Source organism: Mixophyes fleayi, chromosome 6 (assembly GCF_038048845.1).
Source record: "Mixophyes fleayi isolate aMixFle1 chromosome 6, aMixFle1.hap1, whole genome shotgun sequence".
NCBI classification, from domain to species: Eukaryota; Metazoa; Chordata; class Amphibia; order Anura; family Limnodynastidae; genus Mixophyes; species Mixophyes fleayi.
This window is the reverse complement of record NC_134407.1, coordinates 195,331,594-195,344,463: the sequence shown is the minus strand read 5'-3', so window position 1 is coordinate 195,344,463 and position 12,870 is coordinate 195,331,594. Positions and strand designations below refer to the sequence as shown.

At 41.7% G+C, this 12,870-nt stretch overlaps 1 protein-coding gene across 1 annotated transcript in view; it reads left to right on the top strand.

Annotated features, from left to right (window-relative positions):
- The window catches only part of MYO15B (myosin XVB), a 39,550-nt gene extending 27,212 nt beyond the window's left edge, over positions 1–12,338 (top strand). Inside the window, exons 31-43 of the mRNA XM_075177830.1 lie at positions 179–251; positions 457–530; positions 615–691; positions 1,552–1,670; positions 2,783–2,877; positions 3,003–3,080; positions 5,733–5,829; positions 6,279–6,427; positions 6,601–6,725; positions 7,045–7,178; positions 9,202–9,335; positions 9,852–9,992; positions 11,882–12,338. Coding sequence (XP_075033931.1) covers positions 179–251; positions 457–530; positions 615–691; positions 1,552–1,670; positions 2,783–2,877; positions 3,003–3,080; positions 5,733–5,829; positions 6,279–6,427; positions 6,601–6,725; positions 7,045–7,178; positions 9,202–9,335; positions 9,852–9,992; positions 11,882–11,938 — 1,353 coding nt within the window. The 3' untranslated portion in view covers positions 11,939–12,338. The remainder of the gene's footprint in view (positions 1–178; positions 252–456; positions 531–614; positions 692–1,551; positions 1,671–2,782; positions 2,878–3,002; positions 3,081–5,732; positions 5,830–6,278; positions 6,428–6,600; positions 6,726–7,044; positions 7,179–9,201; positions 9,336–9,851; positions 9,993–11,881) is intronic.
- The last annotated feature ends 532 nt before the right edge of the window (positions 12,339–12,870 follow it).

The following is a 12,870-nucleotide window of genomic DNA, read 5'->3' as shown; positions in this document are numbered from 1 at the left end:
CACCTCCAACACACACCACCATCCTCCCCACCATGCCTTACTACACACCACCATCCTCCCCACCATGCCTTACTACACACCACCATCCTCCCCACCATGCCTTACTACACACCACCATCTCAAGCATGTCTTTTCTCAATCCACATAACGTCTCTTGCATCACTTTCATTCTTTCCAGATTCCAATCCAGGAGTCTTTGATCTATTACACCGATAAAGATATGAATGAGCAATCAACTAATAATTTCATGAGTACGTACCTCACTGCATGGTCAAGTGTGTAGATAAGTATTGAGCACTGGTTTGGGCACGTGGGGAAAAAAATAAGCACCATGGAGCATCACTGGAAGCAAATAATTTTTTTATTGAAATATAACCAGTGTTTGTCAGCCCAACGTAATGTCTGTTCTGAGTACAGTTCAGTTTATCGACCACCTGTCTGTGTCCCCCACTCTAGCTCTGATGAGATTCATGGGAGACCAGCAGTACCGAGAGCCGGATGATGTGAAGTGTATCTATGAGATTCTGCTGGTGAGAATTGGATATATATGGATATATGGTGCTGGGAGAGGTAAATGTTTAGAAGAAATATTAAATATATATTTCGTCCTGCAGCTCAGTAGAGAGAAAACCGTCCTGAGAGATGAGGTTTACTGTCAAGTGCTGAAACAGATTACGGAGAACCCCAAACAGTGAGTACCCCCAAAACTCTTACTGTGGTTATCTACAATATCATAGATGCCAGAGCTTGTCTATGGGGAATGATGTGTCCTCAGCAAGAACATTATGTCAGCCGCTTTCTGACATCTATAACTTTATGTGCCCAATGTTATCAGTCTCCCACCATGTACATAATCTTCTCTCCTAATTAGTACACAGACATTATAGACTAGTAGTCTGCATCTTGACTTGCCCTTTGTTTTATATAATCCTTAGGACTGGATGTAGGGTAGGGCATAGACGGTGTTTGCCCCAGATTCTTCTTTCTGCAATACATAGTTCCAGGATTGTAAATAGTTTCTTTTCTATAGAAGAATCTAACTATATAATACATTAACTGATATCATCATCATCATCATCATCACCATTTATTTATATAGCGCCACTAATTCCGCAGCGCTGAACTCACTCACATCAGTCCATGCCCCATTGGAGCTTACAGTCTAAATTCCCTAACATACGCACACAGACCAAGACTAGAGTCAATTTGTTAGCAGCCAATTAACCTACCAGTATGTTTTTGGAGTGTGGGAGGAAACCGGAGCACCCGGAGGAAACCCACGCAAACACGGGGAGAACATACAAACTCCACACAGATAAGGCCATGGGAATTGAACTCATGACCCCAGTGCTGTGAGGCAGAAGTGCTACCCACTGAGCCACCATGCTGATATATGTTATAATTGGATAAACACAACACCTGGCGCATATGTTATAATTGGGTTATTGTATTAGTCTCCAGCACAAAATGCAGATTCCAACACACCATAATCCACTCCACCGTAACTTCTTTATAAAGCTGCCTTCTAAGACGGGTCTCTATACCCCACAGGGAGAGCTGTAACCGAGGCTGGATTCTCCTAAGCCTGCTGACTGGATACTTCCTTCCCACCAACACATTACTGCCGTGTATCACAAAGTACCTTCAGGACACTGTTGGCGCTTATCAAGGTGGGTCACTAAAAATGAGGGGAAAAGCAATATTTACCTGTAGTTAAATGCCGTGGTCCTAATTATGTCTGCATGAAAGCTCTGGATTTTCTGCTGTATAAGATGGGATTGCAACCACTCGTGCATGATCCATTTACTCTAGCGGCAAACATGCAAAGACAGATCTGATCACCCCAAGTCCCGGGTTTACGTTTAGCTATCCTACGGTACTTTGTATGTGCAATTATATACCCACGCCTCTCCACTGTTGTATCTCTGCATGGTCACAATACTGATTGCATCCACACATCAAAACAGTCCCAAGTTTTTGCAAGACAGTTCCGATATTTAAAGGGCAGAGGCATGACGTGGGGGGATTAGATTGTGGTTTGGGTGCATCGGGGCCATGGCCTAATTTGTTCCTATGGGGAATGTTGTGAGCTATGAAGTAACTTGATAAATCTGTCCCTTTTGAGACCAAGGTTATATGTTTGTAATATGTAAAATAAAATAAAAAAATGTGGAAACTGAGCAACCGGGTGCCCCAAGTCCTGCTCCAAATCTGGCCTGTACCTACCTGTGTTCCACCCACATTACAAGACCGTCCCAAAGTTACTGTAATGTCACTGATTATTTGTATCTCATACTACAGAGGCTGTGTTCCAGTTCTGTGTTTATAGACCGACTGTTTTAATGTTTACATTAAATGGATTTCATTTGCCAAAATCTTCTCTTTGTTTGGGCGGCAAGTACATGAGAGCAGCCCATCGTTATTAAAGGATGGTCTTTGGTTTAGAACATAGGGGCCATTTAATGGAATGTCGAAAAGTTCTTTTGCTGGAGAAAACAATGGGCAAGCCTACTTACCAGGACAAGTAGTACGGCCTTGATGCCTGATAACACCAGAACAGAAGCATTAAAAGGCTTTATTCTTGGAATAAAGCTTTTTATTTAATGCAGTACTGTTTCAACTATTTGTATTGATTTATTAAAATGAAAGGTTACTTGTTAACTATATGGGTACATCATGAACACAGGCTGGGATCCGAGTGTGACCCTACCTATGGGACGGGAACCTTTATCACGTGACAACTTATATGTAGAATATTTATAACCTTTGCTTCTATATCCAGAGATCTCTCGGAGCTGTCAGGAGCACCTCCGTCACACTGTGTTGTACCACGGACGCAGACACCTCCCACCGCGCAAAGAGCTGGAGGCGCTGCTGGTAACTACCATTTATGGGAGGGTGCTGGGTGGATGCTGTATATATTGGTCTGACAGAGCAAATTTGAATTTATGTCAGTCTTTGGTAAGCAGAGCATATGCTACATTAAATTATTCTCTCAACAGAGTGGAAGAGTATCGCGACGTTTTGTGGTAACGTTAGCAGGGGGAGCTGAGTTTTCCACAAAAATCAAGACTTTTACTGTGAGTATTAGAAGGCCTATAGCTACTTGTCCGATCACAGTTACTGTTTTATAGCATGTATACCAACCTTGCACCCTCATGAATTTAATAAAATGTGGACCTCATCCATTTAAATGTTTCATGTCAAATGTTTTGTACTATTAAGCAGTTTGGTGCTGATGTTTTCCAACTGGTTTATTTAAGGTTGTTAAAAATAGTGAAATTACTAATATATGAAGAGAGTCCTACAGGAGCGCTCAGGGAGCACAGAAACCTCCCGTGGTTCAGAAGGGTAAAAGCTCTCTTGATCTTGATTTTCAGTATGAATACAGACCGTGAAAGCGGGGCCTCACGATTCTTTTGACTTTTTTGGGTTTTAAGCAGGAGGTGTCACGGGAGGTTTCTGTCCTCCCTGAGCTCGCCATAATTTGAGGATAAAAGAGGTGTTAACCCCTTCCCTGCTCAGGTATTTTCCATCCCTGTATTTGAGCCTATTTTGGTTATTTTGGACTCATCAGACATCATTATCAGTATTTTTTTCTGAGAAATCATACCTTCTTTCAGAATCAGGAAGAATTTGTATTTTTGGAAATACCATTGGTTTCTTTATAACCCAATTTCTTTATCATCCAGTCATTTCTGTAAAGTGGCGCACTAGAGGGGAAATAAGACATATTTCAATGATTTACTTAATACAAAAAAAAAAAAAAAAAAAGTTGGGCAAACAGATTGTCATACATTTCTGAAGAGTTGCAGATCTCCCAATAACAATGGTACCCCATTGACTTGCATATATTTTTACTCTAGGCATCCTCTACATTGCTACTCTTTTTGTGTGATTTCCCTCCCTTCCAATATTACATGTCTGCATTATAAAGGTCACAGAGGCACAAAAAAACAAATGTGGTGAAGGTCATACCATTTTTTAAACTAGACAACCTGCCACGTCAAGTTACCTTTTCTAGTCAGTCTCTACACATGACTCTACATCCCCCCCTCTCCCCTTACCTGTTGGCGTTCCTCAAGGTTCCGTTCTAGGCCCACTGCTTTTCTCCCTCTACACCTCCTCCCTTGGTGTCCTCATCCGCTCCTTTGGCCTCCAGTACCACCTCTATGCTGATGATACCCAAATCTATCTTTCATCCCCTGACCTCTCCCCTTCCCTTCTGTCTCGTGTCTCCTGCTGTCTCTCGGCCATCTCATCTTGAATGTCCCAATGCTTCCTTAAACTCAATATCTCCAAGACTGAACTTATCGTCTTCCCCTCTTCCAGGACCCTCCCACCTCCCCCTCTCTATTTTTGTTAATAACACTACCCTCGCCTCTGTCCCTCAAGTCCGATGCCTTGGGGCCATCCTCGATTCCTCCCTTTCCTTCAAGCCTCATATTCTGTCCCTCTCAAAATCCTGCCACTTCCACATTCAGAATATATCCAAGATACGCCCCTTTCTCACCACGGAAGCTATGAAAACCCTTGTTTACTCACTTGTAATCTCTCGCCTTGACTACTGTAACCTCCTTCTCTCTGGCCTACCTGATTCTCACCTTGACCCTCTTAAGTCTATCTTCACTGTTGCTGCCCGCCTCATTTTTCTCTCCAGTCTCTCCATCTCTGCTGTCTCCCTCCAACAGTCACTAAATGGCTCCCCATGGCCTACAGAATTAAATTTAAACTCCTCACCCTCACCTTTAAAGCTCTTAATCAATCCTCCCCTCCCTACATCTCCAATCTCATCTCTACCTACACTCCTAGCCGCCCCCTCTGCTCTGCCGCCTCACTACTTCACTGATCACCTCTTCCCACTCCCATCTCCAGGACTTTGCCCGGGCTGCTCCCGCTGTGGAACAATCTTCCACATTCCATCAGGGTAGCTTCTACTCTCAAAGGCTTCAAGCGTGCCCTTAAGACTCATTTCTTTATTCAAGTCTATCAGTCCTCCTCCTAACTCCCTTGTCCCAACTCTCTCCCCCAGTTAGTACCACCCTATTTGTGTCTCCCCTTTTCGTTTAGGTTGTAAGCTCTCAGGAGCAGGGCCCTCTTTCCTTGTGTGCTCCTTCTACTATTCCATCACCCCCTGTACCTCTTGGCCTGCTTCCCTAGCTCTGTCTTCTTAAGCTTTGGCCTTCTTCTCACTGATTTCTACCATCACTTTCACTCACTGTCCCAGAAATAATTTGACTTTTTTTTTGTTTGCCCGACTGCCATCAATAGCTACGGGTCTCCTGACAGGAATACTACCCCATTTTTATTGGTTCACTTAACGTACATTTGTGCCAGGAGTAAAAATAGACACCTAATACATTTATTTACATAAATATGTGTTTCTTTGTCTTTTGATCACAATTGACTTTTCACACTAACCCCAAAATAGCAGAACGGTATTTAAACTACTTCCAATTACACTTTGCTGTTATGTGTCCGAATGTGTACTGTGTTGGATACATGGGACATTGTATATACCAACATGACCAAACTGCTGGATATGGTCACAATACAGTTGCATTGCTCTGTAAATATTCATCTTTAATACACAGTGTACAAGAAAAGAGGAGATACTATGAACCTGATTGGGGGGTGGCAACTGAAAGAAGCTTCTTATTAAAATCCTGGTTGCCCATGGGTAATATTAAAATGACCTCATGACTGTATGTATCTCCCACTCTTCCCACCAGGTGGCAGCTGATGTCATCCCAGAGATCTGTGAAGAGCTGCTGATCACTGACCAAAACGAGATGGAAGAGTTTGCTCTATTTGCCAACAAGAACAAAGGTAATTGTTAGACCCTATAATATTGTGGAGGAACAGGGGTGCAGTAGCTAAAAGGATCATCTGTTGGCAGATCCAGTGGATTTGTATAGTGGGCAGCACGGTGGCTTAGTGGTTAGCACTTCTGCCTGACAGCACTGGGGTCATGAATTCAATTCCCGACCATGGCCTTATCTGTGTGGAGTTTGTATGTTCTCCCCGTGTTTGCATGGGTTTCCTCCCACACTCTAAAAACATACTGTTAGGTTAATTGGCTGCTATTAAATTGACCCTAATCTCTCTCTATGTCTCTGTGTATGTTAGGAAATTTAGACTGTAAGCTCCAATGGGGCAGGGACTGATGTGAATGAGTTCTCTGTACAGCGCTGCAGAATTAGTGGCGCTATATAAATAAATGGTGATGATGATGATGATATATAGGCATAATTTAGTGATCGGTTTGCTTCTTGTAGGTGAGGTGGTGCGGCCCTTGCGTCCAGGGGAATATATTCATGATTTCCTTCTCCAGGACAACTCTGTGACCTTTGAGTTCAGAAGAATTATATGGAAAGCCACTTTGAGAGGGCGCAGTGAGGTGTATGTGCAAGTGCATTACAACCAGGTGAGCACAAGCAGCCGTCCGTGACACCATGTCATTGCCCTCTGGTATCACATTAACATAGCTAGTGAGCCAGAGGTCAACCCTGGACATTACGCAGGTTGTCCCCAAATTATCATTACTCACTTAAGTATATTATTTATGATGTGCAGTAAGGGACGCTTGTCACCCTCTAGGTACGTCATGATTACATGGAGGGAAAAGCTCTGTTATTGAGCCCCCGGGAAAAGCTGGAGACGTACACAGGGACAATGGCTGCTATTATGCATCGGATAAAGGGAACTACCACTCCCCCAAACAAGTGAGTAAAACCACTGATTGTGAGCTGGACGCTGCAGCATGAACTCATAGCCTGATGCTGTACTGCCGTATGCCAATACTAGATTCAAATGTTGTAGACCAGGCCTGTCCAACCTGCGGCCCTCCAGATGTTGTGAAACTACAAGTCCCAGCATGCCATTCCAGCTATCAACAGGTTGTCTACTGGCAAAGCATGCTGGGGCTTGTAGTTTCACAACACCTGGAGGGCCGCAGGTTGGACAGGCCTGTTGTAGACGGTTACTGCCGATACCATTTGCATGTGAAACATGATCTCATATTATATATTTCCTCTTCTACAGACAGGAGCTGCTGACATACATTCCCACCTCTGTGCAGAATCGTCTCAATCTACAGGTTGTACAACAGTGCGTCTTGCAGGAGTTAAAAGCTTTGGAGAGTATTAATATTCAGCAGGCAAAGATACGCTTCTTGGGTGAGGACAATAAAAGAAAACTTTTTTTTTTTTATTTAATCTAGTGTGATAACTGATGCTTGATAGTATGCTCTCCAGTATTTATGCATTATTATGTGCAACACAATTGTGAAGATAACGTGGCTGATAGTGAGATCTTTTGCTTGGTTTGTCCGAAAGCTGCCTTATGTGATGGCCTGACTTATCCAGTACCTCCTAAATGGGTATGAAATCACCTAGACAATTAATAGGTAAAGTAAGGAGAACTTTATTGTCAGAACCCATGGGATTATGTCGCTTTACATTAACAAACACCAGTGGGTCACCGCACCAAATCGAACATACAACCCTAACTAAAAGAAGCTATAGCTACAATGTAGTGCTGTCCCGGCTGCTGAGCCATGATCTTCCGCTCCTCTACCGACAAAGGTGCAAGGTAGGGACCAAGTCCAATGTCTCCCCGCTTTTTTGCGGGCTCACAAAGTCCACAGAGGCATCCACGTGCAGGGCAACAAGAAAGATCTTTTTTTATGCTATCATGGTTTGGCTTAGCAGTGCAGTGCTTCAATAACTCACCTGCCCTTTGATTGAAGTCTGCTTATCTGAGGGGCTGACTCTTAGCTCCCCCCCCCCCTCCCCAGTCCTCAGGTAACAGCAGGATCCCTGTGTTGAGCTCCTTCGGGCAGGCTCACATAAGAGGATGTAGGTCACAGAATTCACATTGTACCCTTTGGAGATTAGGGTTAATTGGTGTGTTGCTGTGGTCATATCTTCATAAACTGAAACAAACTTTTCTTGAACATGGATGTACAATTAACACTATTGGTTTCAGCAACAGCCACATTTAATTGTGCTGTTAGCTTCCAGCACCAAGCAATATTTTTATTTAAGATCATATACAGCTAGGACACTAGGGTTAATTAAGTGCATTGTGGGGAGATAATGGTCGATCTGATAATGATTTAAGAGCTATAGGAATAACTTGGGGCAAATTGTAAATAATATACCCTCTGCTATTCGGTATCTATGCCTGGAGCACTTTTAAAGTAGCTGTTGCTGAGAAATGGATGTATGGTCACAGCTGATTGGACAGACATAAGATGCATCTTTCCCAATCAGCTGGAAACCATCACCCTAAAATGTTTCAGGGTGGTATCTTAACTCCTTCACTGCCAAAGGCGGTTTACATCTCTATGTCCAGATCTATTATCATAGTTTAGCCAGAATTTACTTATTTTTTTCCAAGCAACTTTAATATTTTATGTTTGGGACACATAGGGATCTAATTTAGTAACCTATTGGGGAGTATAATATGAAAGTGAGGAAATCTGAAAATGTTCATAAAATAGCTTTATGGTTTAAAATGATATAGTAATTAATCCATTGTATTAGAGAGTCCTCACTTGGGATACACTTTTATATCTTAAGAAAATATGTTCACTTTTTTTTTTTTTTTTTTTTAAATAAGACATTTTTATAGTTTCTATCTAGTCTCTTCAGACAAAATAATTTCCTGTTTATTAAGTGAGTGCTGATTTGCTTGGGAAAAAAATAAAACTGTGTATATAAAATGTAATCTATAAAAATGACATCATTATAGGTGTCTGTCCAATCGTATGCTTCTATTACATGACCTCTAACACCAAATATCTCCAACACTCAAAGTGGCGGGAGTGGCTTTATAAAGGACAGGCTTGGTCTCCTTAGCACACATGGTAGACCTAGCCTGTCAAGTCCTACTATCATACGGGACACCTCCTGTGACTGTAAAACAATAAATCTAACTAATCTCTCCTAGGAACACCTGCTCACTCAATCACACACCTTTGTCGGTCTGTGGGTAGGCTACATTAACAAGCTTCGTAAAAGAATAGAATAGAAAAAACATAATAGTAAAAAAATATATAATCGAATAACAAAATACTGCAAATCTCAGACCACTTCAACAGGAAGTAGTCTGATCAGTTCATATTAAACAAACTTCAGCACCAAGAGCCTAAACTGGGGAACCGGTGCTCAGACGACCTCTTCTTGTTTTCTTCAGAGACCGTGTCTGCGCTACCTCTGTTTGAGTACAACATATTCGTCGTAAAGAGGATCAGTGAACCTGGAGTGATCACCCCTTGCTTTGTGGCGGTCAATCATCAAGAGCTTCTAGTGATAGAAAACAACAGCCAGGTATGTAAATGCTGTACGGTCTAACCCTACAAAGTCACATCTATCCTCTGGACGCTCTGCCGGTCTGTCAGTTGAGTGGTGGCACCTCCAGAAGAGAAGGCATCTTGTAACCACAACCTATGCTGCCGTTATGGCGAAAAATAACTCCACTATATTCTTGCTGGCACATATTATAGTTATAAGTGAACCTCTCACCTAAACGTGGTGGAGGCCATGCTGCCTATCACATCACTAGTAACATCACTGCAGCTGAAACCCAGTCCTATTAGAAAAACTCCTCTTATGGCAAGGTGACGGCTATGTGGCATCACTATATTGTTATATACGGTAAATATTCCCCATACTATTAGTGTTTCAGAGGCTGTGTACAAGGCAGCTGCCTCACCTGCCTGTTCCCCGATATCTCCGTTAAGTACTGGAGGTATTCCCCATCCGTTCCCATATTATCTATAAGGCTATGTCCACATGGGCGACTTGGTTTTATATAATCATATTGACTTGATCCTTTGTGTGCAGAAACCGCGCAAGACCGTCAAACTACAAGACATCCAGGGTATGCGTACAATGCGCCCTCTGGATGACAACACCCTGCCGGGGGTGGAGCTGCATTACGGCACAGCCACCAATCCTCACACACTCTGGATGGACCTCCAGGAGGTAAGTGGATGTCATTGTGCTAAGCTGGCCTGCAATGTGGCTAATATTACAATCAACCCATGGTGTCCAAGGTAAAATGCAATTCATTTTCAGGGATGTTTCACCACAGACCATGGTAATATTATATGACTTGGTTTCCCATGGTGTTTTCATGAAGAAAAACCCCCCATAAAAACAGATTATGACATTTGAACCAAGATGCCGTGTGTCTACACAAACAACTAAATAAAATATAAAGTCAATGTATATGCAACTACAGAGATGGCTGCAGTATACTGGTAGTGACATCAGCAGTTGTTCTTATGGGTTTGAATCAAATAATCTGCAAGACTGACAATTTATCACTCAGATCAATGATGGTTTAGGCTTCTGTGCACTTTCCTGTTCTCCCTCTTCATTTAAGAGTGACACAAGCTGAGGAAGCTCTTGTCCCTATTCAGTTTTTTATACATGTCACCAAGATCTAGGCATTTAGGCCGGGCAGATTTATTTACTACCTTAACCTCTTGAACTTTCAGCTGCATATGATTTAATTTATTGGCCACAAACAACCTGCACAGGGAGACTTTTGTCAAAAATTATTTTATTTGCAAATGCAACCAGAGCATCTGTAGAGGAAAATAACAAATCTCTAGGAACCTTTATAGCAAGAACAACTGTGCAGAACTGTCATGAAAGTAAATACTATTGCATGCTAGGGGCCTCAGTCATTGACGATGTATACTGAGCGCTGCATGCGTTTGTTTAAAACTGCACTTAACTCGGCTCTCCGTACTCCCAGAGTCCACAAGGAACGGATCTCAAGATACACGTGACTACGGGTGTAGGTTTACTATGCTCTTCTAGACCAGACACTGCATGATACATACAATACCTATGTGGAATAGAACATCTCAAAAGAACGCGCACAAAAATAAATAAATTCAATTAATGTTACCTGTCAATATTATTCATTTGTGATTATATATATATTTTTTTTAAAGATATATATATATATTTTTTTATAGAAAAACATTTATTAGGGTGTACTTAATGTCTACAGTACATAACAGACATGTTTACATTTGCTCCTGATGCAAACACATGTTATAGCATGCATACTCAGCCATTATAACTAGTATTCAAAACTTAGACTAGACCTCTAGTTGGTGCAAGAAAAACAGGCACACACAGTAGTGTGCTCGTTTTCTACTGAGTGCGGCCAGGACGCGGCTGCACCGGAACGCCCTTCCTGTACATTGCCTCCGTGCATCCGCCCTTTCCCCACCCCGTTCCCCCCTGAAATTGCAGGCTCTAGTAAATGTCGTTTGTGCTGGAAGATGACTAGGACGCGGCTGCGTTCAGAGTGAATGTACAGATGATATGCACAAAATTGGCAGATACGTTCCTCAATGACTCGGGGCCTAGATGTGACTTTTTGTTTGTTGTTGTTTTTCTACCGTTGTAGCTAAAGTACCATTTCCAGATTACAAAGGTGCAGTTTTATACCTTTCAAAGATTCAGACATAAAAGGAACTGTATCCTGTAATGGGCACGGCTTAGTGTGATCTGATGTAATTTTGGTGGAATGTGGGAGTGACTTTATGTATCTGGGTGGAGTTTGGGTGGGTCGAGGTGTGGCTTATGTCAATTTACAATACACATTGGTAAACTCTATACATCCCAGCAATTTATAAAGGCACATTTATTAAAAGCTTTGCAGGAATACAACATTATTTCCAAATACAAAACAGGAGCACTAACTGCATTATCTGTTGAATGAGTGGGGCTCAGGAGACATTGTTTAGAATCTCGATGCTTATAATAAATATGTAGGGAACTTTACAAAATAAACCTAATGATTTTTGATTTTTCAGATCTATAATTAATCTGCTTTTTATTTTTTCTAGGCTAAAGAGCTGTACCACACACTAACCATAATCATGGAAAACCAAGATACTCCCTAAAGCCCCGAGGCCTTTCTCATCTAATGTATAAACATTTTATTTACATTTTAATAGTTTTTATGATCTAAAAGGAAAAACCTGCCTGTACAGCTCAGTCTTATATAAGCTGTGTACACAATCTATGATTACAACTGGGAATGTCCGTGGCGTTCAACGCGGACTAGGATCAGTTGAGGTAATCTCAATCTTACCCTTAATGTAAGATGCTACTAGGTGGTATAGTCTAATCTATTAGACATTTCAGCCTTTTTGTTTCATGATCACAGTCCTGTGGTTATAAAGAGATGTCATATTTCTTGTTTAAAGAACTCTTTCTTACAATGACAACTGCTGATCATGTGTTTGGGGAAATCATTTGGTAAAAAGCACGTCTCCATTGTACGACAATAAAACAATAATAAAAATATATACAATATACAGTCTACTGAATATCACTGAAATGCTAGTCCTAGCTTAACATAAAAGCCACACACTGGTTAGAAAACATGTATTGCTGGCTGCCACCATTGTACCCATCATGCACACAAATGAAATGCAAATAAGAGCTTTGTATATGAAATCTAACATATATAATTATTACATTCTTCCTTATTTTCAGAGTGATCTGGTTAATGGTTTTTTTCAGGTAAATTATTATTATTATTATCTTTGACTTATAAGGCGCCACAAAGGGTCCGCAGCGCCGTACATTACATATACAGAAAACAGAGCCAAGACACAACATGATACACAAATATATACAAACACAGGTGACAGGGTAAAGCAAACCAGATTAAATCTGGGACAGATAGTGAAAGGGATGGTAGAAATCAGCGAGAAGAAGGTCAAAGCTTACGAAGACAGGGAAAACAGGGCTAGGGATGCAGGCCAAGAGGTACAGAGGGTGAAGGAACAGAAGGAGCACACAAGGAAAGAGCCCTGCTCATGAGAGC